The 19215-nt window shown below is 48.0% G+C and overlaps 1 protein-coding gene and 2 non-coding genes across 3 annotated transcripts in view; all 3 read right to left on the bottom strand.

The window, feature by feature from the left end:
- Positions 1 to 246: 246 nt before the first annotated feature.
- The window catches only part of RPS17 (ribosomal protein S17), a 35988-nt gene continuing 17019 nt past the window's right edge, over positions 247 to 19215 (bottom strand). The window contains exons 3-5 of the mRNA XM_086959203.1: positions 15958 to 16063; positions 8630 to 8695; positions 247 to 377 (exon numbers count right to left, since the gene is read on the bottom strand). Coding sequence (XP_086815329.1) covers positions 297 to 377; positions 8630 to 8695; positions 15958 to 16063 — 253 coding nt within the window. The 3' untranslated portion in view covers positions 247 to 296. The remainder of the gene's footprint in view (positions 378 to 8629; positions 8696 to 15957; positions 16064 to 19215) is intronic.
- Positions 7996 to 8128, bottom strand: LOC147728952 (small nucleolar RNA SNORA71). Its single transcript, XR_015309235.1, has one exon. It is a non-coding gene; the product is annotated as a small nucleolar RNA SNORA71 (small nucleolar RNA).
- LOC147728951 (small nucleolar RNA SNORA71) lies at positions 16924 to 17054 on the bottom strand. Its single transcript, XR_015309236.1, has one exon. It is a non-coding gene; the product is annotated as a small nucleolar RNA SNORA71 (small nucleolar RNA).

Genomic DNA, 19215 nt, shown 5'->3' with positions numbered 1-19215 from the left:
GCGATCTTGGTGTACCACCTAACTCAACAGCAGAAAAATGCAATCTAAAATGGTGCACACAAAGGGGGAATTACAGACAAACTCTGGCTCCACCAATCAAGAGGAGGAAGTTTTGCATACATTTCCTGACCCAACCACTGAATGGCTGAATCATACACAGCATGACAATCAAGAAGAGATCTCTTTTAACAAAGCACATGGATTCAAATTCAGTCTAGCCATAGGAATTAAGACGGCACTAGAAAATGAGTTTTTACACCCAACTTTATTTGAAACACTATGATACAAAGGCGGTTTTAAATAGCTCCTCTGGGCTGTTTAAAGTTCATCCCAACAGTTGGCTGTGTGACCTGCAGATTAGAAAGGCCACCATAATCCTGAAAATAGAGAAAAGCATGAATTAGATAACAGAATAAATACTCAACTGTGTAAAGCACAGTTTAAAAAGAACATGTTCTGTATTTTCTTTTTAGCAGTTCAAACGATTAAAATTTACTGTATCTGAAATATCGCCATCATGCTAAGAAACTCACCATGATTTTATTGAGTCTATTCTATTGCAATAACTTAATCATGACTTCTATAAAATACTAGGAGTAGTTAAAAAGATAGGATAGTTATGAGTGTCGGAAGATTCATATTGAAGACCGGTTTCTAATTGGTTAGGAGGGTGAAGGCTGGGGACTTTGTGTTTTACTGAAAACACCATTAAAAAAATATAATTTTGTACACAACAACTTGACATGGTCTGCTGTGCATTAACCTCCAGTAATTGGATGCAACAAGTATTTGACTCAAACGGGGACAATCCCTTTTCCACCCACCAGATGACAGGATACAGCCAAGACATGGATTAAAACATTACCAGGCAATGATATCTAAAAGCTCCATAGTACTCTCAGGATCTGTGATAGAAAAAAAAAAAACAAAAAAAAAAAAAAATATAAAAAGGATAAGGAAAGAAGAGGACCTGGAAAGAAGAGGCCCTATAAAAAGGAGAAAATCGAAGTTAAAAGGCTGAACCAACAGCCTTGGCAGTAAAGTGCGCTCATTTTAAGGCGGATGTGCTTATGTCTTTGGGAAAAGCCACCAACAGCCACAACCGAGTCAATGACTGAAAAGCACTGCTCCATTGCACAAAACTGATGTTTGTCTTGGAGGGATTGATGCAAAGTGTGACAACTTATCAATGAGCTAATCAGGCCTACAGCTTTTACCATTGGCCGCTCAACAGTTTTTACCATGGACTCAAACTTTGCATACTGTAGTGTGCATAAGCTGGCCCACAGTACAAATACATATACAGAGTTAGCATTGGGAAACTTTGCAGTCCCTCCTGAGAGGGTAGAGCAGGATAAATCGCAGTGCAAATGTTCCACTCCCAAGAGTTTTCCCCAAACACTTCAGTGGAAACACATCTGCACTCAATCAAGGAAGCTAACATGCAGGAGGAGCCAGAGCCCATCTATGCATTACTTGAAAAGCTTCCCCCCCCCCAGTAGATCACAGCGTAAACCGACAGATGTGCTTTTGAGTAAGACTTAATTAACTACAGGAAAAGAATGACTTATTAAATTGAATAAGTAGGTGTAGGAAGCTGCCTCTGTATATACTGTATCAAAGTAACGTATAGAGTGCACGGAGTCCAGTGGTACTCCACAGGTAGGCAGAGGTAAAAGTAGATAATACCTTGCTCTCATTTGTGATAGTGTGGGCGATCAGTCAGGCTTAATCAGTGGATAGTGTTTAGCATGTGTGTACACAGGCTAGAAATTATGCCACACTCAAAGCTCCTTGGCTTATGGTCAGGGCAAAGGGGGATCCTATTTAACACACAAGGTGCACCCAATCGGGCGGCCGAATGAAGGGAGCTGTTTCAGCTTTGGGTGCCCGGTTTTCAATGGGCATTCTACAGTTGCACCAAACACTGCAGGCTGGGGAACAAACTACTTCTGGATGTGATCACAGGTAGGAGAGCTATGTTGAGAGGTCTTGGGATCCCGGGACGGTTGGGCCACCAGAGGGTGTGGAACGTTGGGTAAAGGGGTGTCTTGCCATCAGGTTTTTCTTACTGGGGCCAGTCACAGGGATCATCCAGAAAGTGGTTGTATATGTCGGTCGGAGACATTAGGTAGGTCAGTGATCACCAGATCCCAGGTGAGGATCGCCAGGGAGACCTCCTCATGGAGTTTGGCCACTAACTCAGGCGTCTGGTGCAGACTCGCAGATTTGGCCGGAGCCTGTGATCAAATCAAGTGCTCACAGGAGACAGTCTGGTTTGGGAAGGCAGGGCAGGTTCTTGGGGGCTGCTGGCTGCAGGACACCGGGATTTCGCTGTAGCAGGTCTAGATTGGGACAGGCCGGTATGGCTGTGGCCACGTCAGTTGATGTCCAGCTCTTTGGTCATGGTTTCTTCTCGTCGGAGGAGCCATGGTTCATGGATGCCCATAAATACTAAATTTAGGGTAGTTACAGGTTGGGACCAATCCTTGAGGTGGGTATACCCCCTAGTATGCCACCCTCCAGTGGGAGGGGGCATAAGCTTCACTCTGGTTGGCTGGATCCCCCTCCCCCACCTTCACGATGGCGGAGACTGAGTTGTGCTTCACCTTGCCCGCCCCACCTGAGGGGAGGGGTTGGCAAAGGAGGGCACAACACTCCTCCGAACTTGATTTTCCCACCGAAAGTAGGGGTCAGAACTGGTGGGGGTCATTTGCTGGAAGCAGCAAATGGGTGGGGTAGCTCACAAAGGCAGCAGGCATTTGAAGCTTCTCCTTTGTGGACCCAGCCAATCCCAGGGAAGGAGGCTTGGCACCTCATCCCAGTATGTGCTTGGTTTCAGGACCCCGAGCGTGCCAGGCTCTCGACCCAGAAGACCAGAAATATGCCTGGTGGTGGCAGCTGGCGAGCAGCCACTCAGCCAGGACACTAGAGTTCTGGTTTTCAGGGCAGGCTTGCAAAAATTGGCTCTTTTCAACAGTAGGTTCCTCACAACACAAGTTGTGATTTCACAGAATAAGAGGAAAGGGCATGGTCCTTGGGGTTAGAATTCCATTGGATGGAAAGTATGGCAAGTTTCAAATTCCTTGTCACAAGTTAATCTGTATTTTCAAGGTCCAGCCTGGAAAGCTGAGGCATGCTGTATTCAGGTATAACTTGAAGCTCCGCCCGTCTTTTCAATTTGCTTGTTACTGCCCTTTCTAAAAGGTTGCTTTTGATTCATGAATACGCTTAGTAGTCCCTCTTTAGTACTGCCTTATTTACATTTGTAATCCCAAAAGGACTGGCCTTTTTACTTGCGTTGTTATTCGGAATGTTTTATTTGTTCTGTGAGCAGTATTTTCTTGAATAATTTCTCCTATTCCACCATCAACATGTATTCATGTAACGCAGCACGGTGTCAAGTCAAGTCAAGTCAAATGATTTATATAGCGCGCTACATACCCAGAGGGTCTCAAGGCGCTTGAAGAAGGGTGGGGAATTACTTGTCGAATAACCAGGTTTTAAGTTGCTTTCTGAATGCTAGGTGGTTCTGAGTGAGGCGAAGGTGAGTGGGAAGTGAGTTCCAGGTTTTAGCTGCCAGGTAGGAGAAGGATCTTCCTCCCATGGTGGTTTTGTTGATGCGAGGTACAGTAGCAAGGGCTTGGTTGGAGGATCGTAGCTGGCGGGAGGGGGTGTAGAAGGAAAGTCGTGTGTTGAGGCATTCGGGTCCAAGTTCGTAAAGTGCTTTGTGTGCGTGGGTTAGGAGCCGGAAAGTAATCCTCTTATTAACGGGGAGCCAGTGGAGGTTTTTCGGGTGACCAGAGATGTGGTCTTTACGCGGGATGTCTAGTATGAGTCTGGCTGAAGCGTTCTGGATGCGTTGGAGTTTTTTCTGGAGTTTTGCGGTGGTACCGGCGTGTAGGGTGTTTCCGTAGTCCAGGCGGCTCGTGACCAGTGCGTGGGTGACCGTTTTTCTAGTTTCGGTGGGGATCCAGCGAAATGTATTTTTGAGCATGCGAAGAATGTTGAAGCAAGATGATGAAACGGCGTTGACTTGTCTGTTCATAGAGAGTGAGGAGTCCAGGATGACACTCAGGTTCCGTGCGTGGTCTGTCGGGATGGGTGCTTTTCCAAGGGCCTCTGGCCACCAAGAGTCATCCCAAGCGGAGGGGGAGGTACCTAAGATAAGGACTTCTGTTTTGTCTGAGTTCAGTTTCAGACGGCTGTGCTTCCTCCATTCGGCTACTTCTTTCATTCCTTCATGTAGGTTGGTTTTGGCAGTGTTAGGGTCTTTGGTGAGTGATAGGATCAGTTGAGTGTCATCAGCGCAGGAGATGATGAGGTTGTGTTGGCGTGCGATGGCCACGAGGGGGCTCATGTATACGTTGAAGAGGGTGGGGCTGCGTGAAGATCCTTGTGGCACGCCGCAGATTACTTCAGTGGCCTCTGACTTAAATGGTGGGAGGCGGACTTTCTGGGTTCTTCCGGTGAGGAAAGAGGTGATCCATTCCAGTGCTTTTCCTTGGATTCCGATGTTTGAGGCGCTGTAATAGGGTGCTATGACAGACTATGTCGAAGGCTGCGGATAGGTCGAGGAGGATGAGGGCGACTGTCTCCATTGTCCAGTAGAGTTCGAATGTCGTCTGTTTCTGCGATGAGGGCGGTCTCAGTGCTGTGTTTGGCTCGGAAGCCGGCGAGCTGGTTGTTGACAGCTTTCTCGATGACTTTGGCCGGGAATGGAAGGAGCGAGATGGGGTGGTAGTTTGAGTTCGGTGGGGTCAGCTGTGGGTTTTTTCAGAAGGGCGCAGAGTTCTGCGTGTTTCCAGCTTTCCGGGAAGGTGGCGGAGTTGAGGGAGCAGTTGATGACGTCTCGGAGGTGTGGTGCTATGATGGAGTCTGCTTTGTTGAAGATGTGGTGAGGGCATGGGTCTGTGGGGGATCCTGAGTGGATGGAGTTCATCAGGCGGATGGTGTCCTCAGTGGAGATTGGGTTCCAGTCATTAAGGATGTTCAAGGGGGGTGAAGGTCCTGTAGAAGGTTGGGTGGGTTGGTCTCCGGGTTGGTTGTCGACGCTGTTGTGGATGTCTGCGATTTTGTTGTGGAAGAATGAAGCTAGGGAGTCGCAAAGGGCTTGAGAGGGGGTGATGTCGTTGGAGTTGGCTGAGGGGTTGGTAAATTCTTTGACGATGTTGAATAATTACTTGCTGTTGTGGGCGTTATCTCGTCGGTCTTTGAATGCGGCTTTGGCAGTCCGGATTAGTTGGTGGTGTATGCGGGTGGCGTTTTTGAAGGCGTCCCTGGTGCTGGTGTTTGGGTCTTTTTTCCAGGCCTTCGAGGGAGCGACAGAGTTTTAAATTTCTTAAGATCATCGTTGAACCAGGAGGAGTTTTTGCTGCCTAGTTTGATTTGACGTTTTTTCAACGGTGCTAGGATGTCGGCGCTGTTGGATAGCCATTGGGTGAGGTTAATGGCTGCTTGGTCGGGGTTTGAGGAGTGGGCAGGGGAGTTTTGAAGAAGCGATGAGGAGATCTGGTCGATGGTGAGTTTGTTCCAGTTTCTTCGCAGAGTAGGTTGAGGATGGTTGTGGGTTGTGGTCTTTTTGTAGATAAAGTGAACGCAGCTGTGGTCCGTCCAATGGAGAGCTGTGGTGTGACTGAAGGAGACATGTTTGCTGGAGGTGAAGATAGGGTCGAGTGTGTGACCTGCAATGTGGGTGGGGGTAGTGACAAGTTGTTTGAGTCCGAGGATGGCGAGTGTCCAGAAGGGTGGTGGCGTTGCGGTCATTGCTCTTTTTCAGGTGAAAGTTGAGGTTTCCCAATAGAATGTATTCCTCGGAGGGGAGGGCGTGTGGGGTGAAAGTCAGTGATGTCTTCACCGAATTGTGCACGGGGTCCTGGAGGAGGGTGCCTCTGAGTGTGGTCTTGGGGTCGGTGTGGATCTGGAAGTGAAGGTGTTTGGCGCTGGCAAGGTTGATGTCTGAGCTGGTTGAGATGTGGATGGAATTCTTATGGACGATGGCGATGCCTCCTCCTGTTTGCTTGGTGCGGTCCTTACGGATGATCTTGTAGCCTCCCAGGATGGCAACGGTGATGTCTGGGGCTGATGAGGCGTTCATCCATGTTTCTGTTAGGAAGGCGACGTCCGGAGAGATGGTGTCTAGTAGATTCCAAAGATGGCGTGCCTGTGGACCGAGCGGGTGTTGAGCAGGATGCATTGTAGGTGGTTGGTGTCAGATATCTGTTTTGTGTTCGTGGATGAGGAGTTGTTCTTGGTGCCGTCGAACTTGCAGGAGTTGCAAGAGAAGGGGCCATGGGTGTGTCCGGAAGCGGCTTGGACGCAGTTGGGGAGACGGCCGGGGTTTAGGGCTAAGAGGGTGGTGGCGTCGTATGTAATGCGGGAGGGGTGGGTGGTGCGGGGCCAGGGGGTATGGCGCTGGGCGCGGTCTCGGCGCGGACGGGTGTAGACGGGCTTACCTTTGGCGCACCTTCGGCGCGGCCGTAGCGCGTGGACGCTGCGCGTTGGGACATTCGCCTTAAGTGGAGAAGGGAGAGAGGAGCAGCTGGGGAGGCGGGTGCGGGGCGGAGAGGAGGGGCTCGCTCGAAAGCACAACAAACAAAATGGCAGCAGAGGTAAATACGAGCTGGGCGAGCTTGGGGCCAAAAAGTGAATAAAGCAATGGAGAGAAGGCACAGGTAAAACGAACAGCAAGATATAAGGTAGAAGCCAAACAAAGCGAGCGCAGTGCTAAATGAAATATGTAAATGTGAGCAGTCAAATGCGGGCGGTTACAATGGGGACAAGCCCTGCGATGCACGCAAAGAAGAGCAGTGCTAATGAGAAGCGCTACGATACCAGCCGGCAGTTTTCAATCAGGGAATCACTCAGAGGATGAGGATAGCGCTGAGGAAATCGGCAGAGAGCGAGTGAGCGGCCGCCTCTTACAGCGTAAGGGAGGTCACAGCGCTTCAGTCTACGGGGCAATTCTAATCAATCCTTGGGAGGGAGCAGCAGCTGGGGAGGTGGGTGCGGGGTGGAGAGGAGGGGCTCGCTCGAAAGCACAACAAAAAAAATGGCAGCAGAGGTAAATACGAGATGGGCGAGCTTGGGGCCAAAAAGTGAATAAAGCAATGGAGAGAAGGCACAGGTAAAACGAACAGCAATATATAAGGTAGAAGCCAAACAAAGCGAGCGCAGTGCTAAATGAAACATGCAAATGTGAGCAGTCAAATGCGGGCGGTTACAATGTGGACAAGCCCTGCGATGCACGCAAAGAAGAGCAGTGCTAATGAGAAGCGCTACGATACCAGCCGGCAGTTTTCAATCAGGGAATCACTCAGAGGATGAGGATAGCACTGAGGAAATCGGCAGAGAGCGAGTGAGCGGCCGCCTCTTACAGCGGAAGGGAGGTCACAGCGCTTCAGTCTACGGGGCAATTCTAATCAATCCTTGGGAGGGAGGAGCAGCTGGGGAGGCGGGTGCGGGGCGGAGAGGAGGGGCTCGCTCGAAAGCACAACAAACAAAATGGCAGCCGAGGTAAATACGAGATGGGCGAGCTTGGGGCCAAAAAGTGAATAAAGCAATGGAGAGAAGGCACAGGTAAAACGAACAGCAATATAGAAGGTAGAAGCCAAACAAAGCGAGCGCAGTGCTAAATGAAATATGCAAATGTGAGCAGTCAAATGCGGGCGGTTATATTATTATTTAGTAATGGTGGACACGTCATTTACAAAACCAGCTTTAATATTTATTATATTTTGCTAGCGCGGTCCACTTGGACTATAGTGGCCGCCAATATTTTCTTCTTCCTAATCAGGGTACAAGACAATGGCAGCCACACGCCTGGAGTACCTTTGCCTCTAGTTTAGGCAGATGCTCATATTTTTCCCAGCATCATTTGATTGTTAAAAGGGGCAGTGCTGCCCAGATAAAGCATATTTAATGCAGAAAACAGATTTGAAATGGTAGCCCCACGCCAGGAGAATGTGCGTGTGGCACAATCACCAACAAATAAATTGTCTGAAAGTCACAGGGTTTGGAAGGGATAGATGTTCATACCCTGCAAACACGGGAAAATCTTTCAAACGTTTCTATGCCTGCATTATCTATGACCAGGTCACTGAATACCAAGATCACTTTCGATGCAGGTTCACCAAGTGCAAAAGATAGTGGCAATAAATCCTACTGTGTCTCAGACCATAGCACAAAGACCTAGAAATGTACATCCCCAATCATCTTACCAAAAGGCAATTACCCAGCACCTGAAAGTAATCAGTCTTATATCAATGAGAACGGAAACCTACCTCGCTCCAACGTGCAGAACAGGCCTGCAAGCAGCAGACACAATTATAGATACACTTCTTAAAAATAGTTGGGATATATTGAATTCAACAAAAATCAGTAAAAAAAAAATATATGGACTCTACTCCAAGTAAGCTATTTCTAAAAACAGAAACCAAAGTAAACAACTGTCAAACAGTTTTAAGTTTATGTATAGGCAACCAGCGCCAAAGCTCAATTGCTATGAAGGTCAGGCACAAAACTACTAAACTGCCTAACATTTGATATTTAACATTAGTTTTAGTTCTTGATAAAGTCAGGCAGGACTGCCACGTCTACCAACACTATCCACACTATGTACAATACCTACCATCAGCCTCAGCATTTCCTTGGTGTCAGGGTCGACTTCAATGATTTCCTGGTCGAGGGCAGAGACCTGTAAATATATAAACAGTGATCACACTTCAAATCAAGAGAACAGTGCACATGGCTCATGCTAACAGGTGCAACTCTTATTAATTAAAAAGAGGCATTGCTTTGCCACCCAAAGGAACAAACCCTCATGATAGCTTTGTGCCATCAATGTGGAGTGACGACAAACAATCAGGACCAACAAGTTACAGTCCATGCGAAGGTGAGATAATGGGTAGCTAGACCTCACCAAAACAGCTAGCTTTTCTTTCCCTTACTTTCAATCAGTGCTTATTAACAATAAGAGTATATACACTGAATAGAACTGGAAGGGGAATTTTCTGCTGCTCTTAGAGCCCTTAAGATTAACAGGTTTTCGCTGCAAAAAAGTAATTGCATACAGACTCCCCCGTCACTTATTTGTAACTTGGAAGGAAAGGAGTACAAACGTTTCATGACTTACTGTAGCATTTAATAGCAAGAACTACAGCAAACACTAGCAGAAGATAATCAAAGGTTGAATGAGGTATGCTGGTCTTCAGCAACACAAGCCACTTCTTCTAACCACCATTAGGAGGGAAAGTCCTGATTTAGTGTGCGCACACGTGTAGTTTCTTAAAATGTGCAACTGCTTCCAGAACAAGAAACTGTCTGAAAGTTACAGGGATCGATAGGAATCAGGATCAGATGCTCCAAACACCAGACAATGTTTGTCTTTTCCTGCACTATTGATGACTGGGCCATAAAGTACCTCGGTCACTTTCAATTCCGGTTCTTAAGTCTACTGATTAGAACAAAGCTTCTGAATACAGAATCACATTAAATGATCAGAACAGTTGCCAGTACATTAAAAAAATCTTATTTGGAAAGAGGAGACGAAAAAAAAAAAAAGAAGAAACAAACACGAAGAAATGTATGTAGATCTGTAGTTAAAAATCAAATAATTAGCTGACACTCCATTTGAGCGGCATGTTTTGCCATGGATAATCACCAGTGGGGTTTGTAGGTTGTAAACTGGGAGAGATTACTTCGCTGCAGAGATTTAACCGCCCTTAAATCAATTCTCTTCAGAAAGAAGTGGTTAGGGAGCACAAATATATAGGCCACAAAAAAGGGTGTTTTTATTAAAGGTGCATTGTCTGTAACCTGGTGGCAATTTCGAAGGAACATGGTTAGTAACTCGACAAAGGTTCCTGCTATTACAAAAGGCATAGGTGACAAAATAGAATGTCTTTAATTTTACTACTGCAGATAGCTGGGTTGGGCATGGCTTTGAACAGATTTGTACTAAAGGGAGAACCAGTAATCCCAAGAGGCCTTGGTTTGCCGTGCGACTGACCACAGACTTGAATTCCCAAAAGGCTTCCTTGAAAAGGGGGTTATTATACACTGTTCCATGATCTTGCTGCAGTTTTCAGATCTCAGCTAGGTCAACAACAGTCCAAAGACAGGATTAAAAATTCAGAATTATTACTCAGTAAACTATACTACAATCTTGTAGTGGATCTACACAGTTTTAGATCTGGATGGTTCTTTAGGGGGGAGGAGGGGCATGGGCAAACAGCGGAATTCCAGAAAGTCAGGGGCATTAATAATACATTTGTAAAGCGCACAATCACCCTTAAGGGTCTCTAGGTGCTGGGGGCCGTCGGGAAGATTAAGCAAGCTATGGCCCAGTCACATGGTGCTGGGCTAATCTGCCGCCGGTGCCTGGGATTGAACCATGATCCCCAGATTCCGGATTCAGTTGCTCTAGCCGTGGCGCCACACCTCTTCCTTTGAGTCCAGTACTTGGAACTAAGTTGTTGTATGCATCAGAAGCCAGCGAGTCAACATCAACTCGCAGGTAATGTAGTTAAACCTAAGTTTAGCTGCAAACAGAAACGTTCTTCTGCAGTTACTCGAAGTGACCAACTTAAAATGTTACAGGGAAGGCTAACATGGATGATGTTGCAATAGTCCAACCACGAAAAGGCCACTTTCAAACTAAATAAGTGGGATCATCTATCATGGCTTATTGGTAAAATGCAGATTGTGAACTGGCGGATGGATATGTTGAGTCTCCCAGCTGGATACTCAAATTCTCATGAGACGAGTGAATACATGGTTTCAAAAACAAACAATTGGGGTAGCACACTAAAAGTTCACAGGTATGTACCTTCATTGAAAAGTGGACTGTAGTAAATGCTTTAATTAAAGAAAAAATATTTTACTGCTAAATGACTGAAAAAAGGGAATGAAAAATGCAACCACTAGCATGTGAAAACAGAAAAGATTCTATGTCAGGACCGGAGGCTTCAGATTATGCTTTTGTACCTTCTCCGCTGTTTTATTACAAAAGTCACAGCAGCCAAAAACAAACCAAATAACAGCCCTACCTTAGAACAAAGGATATGGGCAAACAGAAAAGAAATGTCCATTAACTACAACTCCCATGAGTCACATTAGGCAGTCCATATTATAGTCCTTTCTTAGTCTCCACTGCAGCTAGATAGGACGTCCCTCTCATGACCACTTCCTCTTTCTTCGCTGCTCACAGCCAGTTAAGTGTTTTTTTCTCCCTTTCTCCTCAATTTGTGTTGATTGTGGACTAATGGGGGTTTTCTGTATCTGAGATTGTTTGGTTTTCTTATTGTGGGGTTTATTGCTGTGCTCCGTTTCTTTCAGAGCCCTTTGTCGGTCGCGGGAGTACTCCTTGCTCCTACGCGACTTTGTCCGTTTTTGGAGTGTGGACAGAAGAATGCTCTGCTAGCTGGTAGCAGACGCCGCCCCCCCCGCCCCCCCCAGTCCCCAAGAAACCCTGTAAGGAAGGGGTGTCGAGTGGGGCACGCGGTGTGGATAAAGACTCCTTCGAGAGACAGCGCGACGCATTCATGGCGAAAGCGATAGATCCCGCCTCGTCGTCCTCCCCAACCCCGGGCCCCTCGGGAGCCCCTGCCAGTTCGGCTCCTTTGTCACCGGAGCAAACCTCCCCGGCGGACACCGATGATGACGAAGGGTCAGAGCGTTCTTGGAGGCCTTCGGGCTCCGCCATCGAGATTCCACAAGACAGTTCAGGTATGCTGGACCCGGACGAAATAATACATCCGAGGTCGGCGCCTGGGCCCCTAGGGAGAAGGTGGCGAAGTTTGTCGCTGGCCGCCTCCGCAAACCATTAGAAAAGGAGGCGAGGAGATGTTTGCGTGGGGAATGCCCCAGGCCTACGCTTGAAGGGAAGGTTGCCCTGACCCCAGAGTTGGACCCAAAAATGGCTACCTTTTTGGCAAAATTTGTTAAGGACCCTAGGAAAGGGATTGATCGTTCCTGGCGGGCTTGCCAGGATAAGCTGTTGGATGCCATAGGCCCCATAACGAAGATTCTGGACATGGCTGAGGAGGCCGACATGGCTGAGGAGGCCAAAGTGTCCGGGTGGCCATCTCCCCTGAGGTCCTCTCTAACTGGGCGCAGAGAGTAGTGGTGTTCCTGGGGAATGCGAACTGCGCACTGTCCACAGAACGCAGAAGGTCCCTCCTGATTAAGTTAGACCCAAAACTAGGGGACCTGGCCTCTTCGGAGGCATGGGCCCAGGGAGGTCTCTTTGGAGAGACCTTTATCAAGGAGCTGGGGAAGTTTGTTAATACCTTTACATCCCTAGATAGGGCCCAGTCAAACATCAAAAGAGTCTTCCACCAGCGTTTCTCCAGGGGGGCCAGTCGCGGAGGGGGCCGCGCAACCGGCCGTGGTGGTCAGCAAACGACCACCAGAAATCAAGGCTCCGGGCGAGGGCAGTACAACTCCTCGCAAAGCCACAACAACTTCCATCCTACCAGAGGACAACGCTTCTGTGGCCGTGGTGGATTCAAGAATACTGCTGGGAACTCCTCCAACGGTGAGTGTAATCCCAGCGGATGAGGTCCGCGTGGGGGGGTCGTCTGGCCTGGTTTCCAGAGGCCTGGGCCGCGATCACAGCGGATGCCTGGGTTTTACAGACTATCCGAGGTTTCCACGTGGAATTCTACGATCAGCCCCGATAGGTCAAGCCCCCTCCTCCTATCGTTTTCTCTTCAGCGGACACACGCCTAGTCGACGAAGAGGTTTCAGACATGCTTGGCAAAGGCGCCATCTGCCTTTCTACTCGGCACCCGGCGGGGTTTCTGAGCAACTTGTTTCTGGTGGACAAGGTGGATGGTGGGAAGCGCCCGGTTATCAACCTCAAGGAATTCAACGGTTGGTTAGTCTACCGGCATTTCAAGATGGAGGGTATCCATCTTTTGAGAGATGTTCTCCTTCCGAACGATTGGATGGTACGCCTAGACCTCAAGGATGCGTACCTTGTGGTTCCCATTCATCCCCCGCACCGTCACTTTTTGCAGTTCCGGTGGGTGGGGGTCAGGTGTTCGAGTTTACCGCCCTTCCTTTCGGGCTTTCTTCGGCCCCTTGGTGTTTCACCAAGCTTCTTCGGCCGGCGATGGAAGTTTTACGGAGCCAGGGTATTCGTATGATAGTCTTTCTGGACGACATCCTGCTGATGGCTCAGTGTCCCGAGCAGTTGGACCTACAGCTGTGCCAGACCATTTCCTTACTCCAGGGGCTAGGGTTTGTGATCAACAGCGGAAAGTCCGTTCTGATTCCGTCCCAGTCGGTGGTTTTCCTCGGTTTCACCGTGAATTCTATGCAATGCACCCCGAGCCTTCCTTCAAGGAAGCTAGGGAAGATCCGCCACATCCTCCACCAGACGATCTCGCGAACGCACACGTCTCTCCGTCAGATTGCCCGGGTGGTGGGGCTGCTGTCTTCCTCCATCCAGGCAATCTTTCCGGGGCCTCTGCACTACCGAGCCCTTCAACGCCTCAAGGCGCATCACCTCCGACGGGGCCTGACGTACGATCAGGTGTTTTCCCTATCGGATGAGGTGAAGGAGGAAATGCATTGGTGGCTCGCGCATATGGAAGCCTGGAACGGCAGGGCGATTTCCGGTTCTGTCCCGGACTTGGTGATAGAGTCAGACGCCAGCCGTGCGGGCTGGGGCACTTGCTGTGGAGAATTTTACAGGCGGCGCCTGGTCATCCGAAGAGCAAGAGCTCCATATCAACTGTCTGGAGCTATTGGCCGGGTCCTTCGTGGTCCAATGCTGGACCATGGACACAGTTCATTCTTGTGTCTTGCTTCGCATGGACAATATCTCAGCGGTGAGATACGTCAACCATCTGGGAGGCCCTCGCTCCAAGGCCCTTTCGGACTTGGCGAAGGTTTTCTGAAACTGGTGCCTGGCGCGCCAGGTGTCGGTGGAATATTTGCCGGGTCACGACAACCAAGTGGCAGATTGGCATTCCCGATATCTGCGGGACTCCAGTCAATGGAAACTCGATCCACAAGTGTTCAAGTGGCTGGACGATACCTGGGGCCCGTTCTCAGTGGACCTCTTTGCGTCCCGTCTGGACTTCCAGCTTCCACGTTTCTTCAGCTGTTGGCCGGACCCTCTAGCAGAAGCGACAGATTCCTTCCTCCAGGACTGGAGCAGAGAGAAGGCGTACACTTTCCCCCCGTTCGATGATACTGAGAGCGGCATCCCATCTACGCCGCCAACAGGCGGATGTATTAATGGTGACTCCCTGGTGGAGGTTGCAAGTGTGGTTTCCGGTTCTTCTGGAACTTTCTTGGGATTCTCCAATCCTAATCCCCCGGTTTCCGCGGCTTCTTCTCAACGCGGACGGGGAACTCCATCATCTGCTCACTCAGAGCTCTCTTCACCTCATGGCGTGGAGACTTTTGGGCGACGTTGGTCGCTCCCGGGCCTTTCGAGACCTGATTTCCTCTTGAAGGCCTGGGCAGGCAGCACGACAAAGCGGTATCGCTATGCCTGGAATAAGTGGTCCCGCTGGAGTCTTCGACGGGACCTGGATCCCTTGGTCGCAGGCGTCGTTCCTGCATTGAACTATTTGGCGGAGTCGGCCAAGGCAGGTCTGGCTTATCGCACCATCAATGCGATGCGATCAGCGATCTCGGCGGGCCATCAGCCAGTGGCAGGAGCACCACTAGGAGAGCATCCTTTTGTATGTCGCCTACTGCATGGAGTTCGCCTATCTTTGCCTCCAGAGCTGCGTTATTCGGTTCTTTGGGATGTTAACTTGGTGCTGAATCTTTTCTTGTCGTGGCCGCCGCATAAGTATCTGTCCTTGAAGGAACTTTCGGCGAAGTTGGCAATGCTCTTATGTCTGATTTCATGCAGACGAGTATCGGACATTCGTGCCTTGGATGTCACTGCGAGAGTGCTCTCCCTTGATGGGGTGGTATTCACCTTGAGACGTCGCACGAAATGTGCTTCGAAGTCGATTTCTTATCCATGCTTCGCGGACTCTCCCAAACTGTGTGTAATTCAGTGTTTTCACTGCTGACGCTGTGGCAATTTTTTTCTTGATAGGAAATGATGGTGCCAAGCAGGATCAGTAATGACATAGCGTGCCTCGCGCGGAGGAAGTGGTCATGAGAGGGACGTCCTATCTAGCTACAGTGGAGACTAAGACAGGACTATAATATGGACTGCCTAATGTGACTCATGGGAGTTGTAGTTAATGGACATTTCTTTTCTGTTTGCCCATATCCTTTGTTCTAAGGTAGGGCTTATATTTGGTTTGTTTTTGGCTGCTGTGACTTTTGTAATAAAACAGCGGAGAAGGTACAAAAGCATAATCCTAGCCTCCGTGTCCTTAATAGAATTGAAACTTGTTACACTGCTAGGCAAATTTCGATTCATACTGCAAAACCACATTATCTACCACACGAATATATTGCATAAACTTATACAGCTTTACAGAAGGCACACTTGTGAAAGTATGAGTTACTTTGATTGCTAGCACAATTTAGATTTTTTTGTTTCTAGTAATGTTGGCTTTTAAAAAATAGTAATACAAAGGCTAGACCTCAGCACTGCTAATTTTCACACGTAAAGGAAACTGCAATCCGTAGTCTACCCCTTTAGACATGAAATTCCTCAAACTCAGTGCTGCTTTAAAAATTATATTTCAACACTCTTCTTAGAAACCATTTATTTTAAATACACACTGGTTAATGTGCTGGGCTTTATTTTATGGGTATCCAAGCCACCAAAAAATTCCTTGCTCTAAAACGAATAAAATCACGAGCTTCATACAAGGACTCCGGAAAAAGTACGGTAACTGCAGAATTCACTGTCAGTGGAAGCAACTTTTCACTATTGCACAGAGTAGGTTAAGACAAAGTGGTACATTATACATACTAAACACTACTGTACAGATAAAAGTATTTAGCGGGTGTTAGAGGAAAACATACCTCGGGGACATAGTTATCCCTTCTTTCTCTTTCCTCTTCCTGCAGTTTGATGGAGATGCCTCTGACCGGGCCCCTCTGGATACGCTTCATCAAATGTGTGACATATCTGCACCAAGAGTACATAACAGTTTCAACCAACAGGAATTACCAAGTTCTAGCTAAAGCCTCATTTTCCCAATACAGAATAAAACTTTTAGTATCAGTGTTGAATAGCATAGTTAAGAGCCCACATAACTAGCAAGAGTACAACTTAAAATACCCAACCGCATAGATTTACCAACATTGTCCAAAGAGGCCACGTATCTTGGAGCAAAGATTCAGATTCTATTGCCAGGACTTAAAAGAAGATCCTAAAAATGTAGCAAAAAGACGCAACAAAGACCACCATCTACACACTATCAATCCATCCAGAAATTGGCAGAAAAGTTCCACTTGCGGAATTCAGTGAAGTTACATTAAAAAAAATCTGCAAATTCCCAGAGCTCTGAGAGTGGGCAGAATCCAGCAGACCATGCTGATTAGTGCCAGGAGCTTGTTACGCACTACAAAATCAGCACAAAAAAAAAAAAACCACCATGCAGCCCACAAGTGGGGGCTGCTTCTTTGATGTCATTAGAGTAGATGTTCTACACACACAGCAGCTTTCTCACAATGAAAGGACAAGACCTCCCGAAATCACGCCGGGTCCTAGCGCTTGAAAATAGTGCTGGGGGTGCAGATTCTCACTCAAGCTCTGCAACTTACTGTTGGCGAGCCACACATAAGGGGGGAAAAAACCCCAACATGCAGCATTTAGCGGAGTTTTGCCGGAACTCGACCGTACAAGCATACTGTGGCATGGGCAAAACTCTGCGAACCCCGCCAGCGTCACAGAATTTATCTCCAACGCTAACACAAATTAAATAAGCACTCACTGAAATGAGCATATAAAAGGCCTCATGAGCCTTGGGCATGAAGCAGTTTAATTGTCTGAAAGTCACAGGGTTTGTTAGGGACAGTCAAGAGACCCTTCAAACACGGGAAATGCTTACAAAGTTTCTCTCCCTGCAGTATCAATGACCAGGTTACCAAATACCATGACCACTTTCGATGCAGGTTCAAAGCACAAAGAAACAAACAGTTGCTTCAAAGACTACCAAGCATCAACGTAAGCATTTATTCAGTCATATCAAATGAAAATCAGAATCTGCAGAATAGGGGCAGCAGTTCTTAACCAAGGGATACAAAAAGTAAAACGGAACATTTTAAAATCTGTAAACGTTAAGTAATTTGAAATTGGAGACTAAAAATAAAAGCTGGCATCCTTAGCTTGAATCGTAGGAGCAGAAAAACAAAAAACAAGCATTGGAAATGCAATAGGGCTCGCATTAGGAAAGTTTAAGCCCTTGGTCTTATAAATGAATTTTTTTTATTTATGTGTTATTTTTTTTAAATAGCTAAATTAATAGCTTTGTCATTTACAATGTCAAAAGTTATAACTTTCGCAAACACCTATACCATTTGTAATGCAACATGTTTTGTATTTACACGACTTAGATGTGTTATTACAAATAATGGCTTTTTTTAAAAATAATTAATACTTAAATCATTTATTTCATTTGTAATGGCAATAGCTTAAACTTTTGTAAATAACTTGTGAAGATTATGTTCAGTGTTCTTTATTGTGACAAAAATCCAAGAACAGAAGTGAAATATTAACATCTTTTTGTGATTTGTAATAAAGCAGGAAAACTTGAAAACAGCTTGAAACATTGAAAGAACATATTCGCCCTGAGTGATGCTGTGGCGGCCCCGAGTAGTGGGCACATCGGTGGCGCTGGGCGCATCGGTGGCGCTGGGCGCATCGGTGGAGCTGGGCGCATCGGTGGAGCTGGGCGCATCGGTGGAGCTGGGCGCATCGGTGGAGCTGGGCGCATCGGTGGAGCTGGGCGCATCGGTGGAGCTGGGCACATCGGTGGAGCTGGGCACATCGGTGGAGCTGGGCACATCGGTGGAGCTGGGCACATCGGTGGAGCTGGGCACATCGGTGGAGCTGGGCGCTGGGTACATCGGTGGAGCTGGGCACATCGGTGGAGCTGGGCACATCGGTGGAGCTGGGCACATCGGTGGAGCTGGGCGCTGGGTACATCGGTGGAGCTGGGCGCTGGGTACATCGGTGGAGCTGGGCGCTGGGTACATCGGTGGAGCTGGGCGCTGGGTACATCGGTGGAGCTGGGCGCTGGGTACATCGGTGGAGCTGGGCGCTGGGTACATCGGTGGAGCTGGGCGCTGGGTACATCGGTGGAGCTGGGCGCATCGGTGGAGCTGTGTGGTGGGTGCATCGGTGGAGCTGTGTGGTGGGTGCATCGTTACAGAGGGAAGTAATCTGTACTTGGAGGAAGTGGGGAGAAAAATCGGTAGGGGATCGGTAGAGCTTGAGCCGGGAGAGAAATGCATCTACAAGCGGCTTGCCAATAGTGAGATTACAAAGCTTCACACACGAAGCAGAGCCGAGGAGTTTGACAGAAACAAAGGTCACTCCCGGAATGGGTACAAAGCAAAAAACTAAGTTTTTCATGAAACAAGAGAGTAAACTGGCAGTGGAACTATCCAGACTACCGGAGCAGTTTTGAGTTTCTTAGCACACCTCCGCCAAGGCCCGCATTCAAGGAAAGATCAAAATGTCAAACAAACATGGGCACTCTTCATATGCAGCTGCCTCTTCCTAGAGATGTCAGCGCTCCATTGCTAGGCACTGCTCGTCAGACAAGGTCCACAGGAAAAAAGAATATAACCTTAAATGCGCAATGAAAACAATTACGACTGGCAAGGTGATCTGCAAGAATTATACTTAGAGGGAAGGAATCTGTACTTGGAGGAAGTGGGGAGAAAAATCGGTATGGGATAGGTAGAGCTTGAGCCGGGAGAGAGAGAAATGCATCTGGGAGAGAAATGCATCTAAAAGCGGCTTGCCAATAGTGAGATTACAAAGCTTCACACACAAAGCAGAGGAGTTTGACAGAAACAAAGGTCACTCCCGGAATGGGTACAAAGAGAAGGGTTTAGTCCGGGAGATTGATGGAGTGAGTAAGGGTGACGAGAATAGGGTGAGGGAAAGCTAGAAGACATTCAACCAGAAAAGGAAAAGCTGCCATGTTAAAATAAACACGAAACACGGCCTGGCGGCCGTGTAAAGTGAAAGTACGGTCGGTCTGGGCAGTGAAAAGGGAAGAGAAATGCGAGTCACGGCAGCAGCAGCCTTTGATGTTGCTGCCGGCC

This window comes from Lissotriton vulgaris, chromosome 2_2 (assembly GCF_964263255.1).
Source record: "Lissotriton vulgaris chromosome 2_2, aLisVul1.2, whole genome shotgun sequence".
In the NCBI taxonomy this organism is placed as follows: domain Eukaryota; kingdom Metazoa; phylum Chordata; class Amphibia; order Caudata; family Salamandridae; genus Lissotriton; species Lissotriton vulgaris.
Note: the sequence above shows the minus strand (reverse complement) of the source record. Positions and strands in the feature narration are given on the sequence as shown.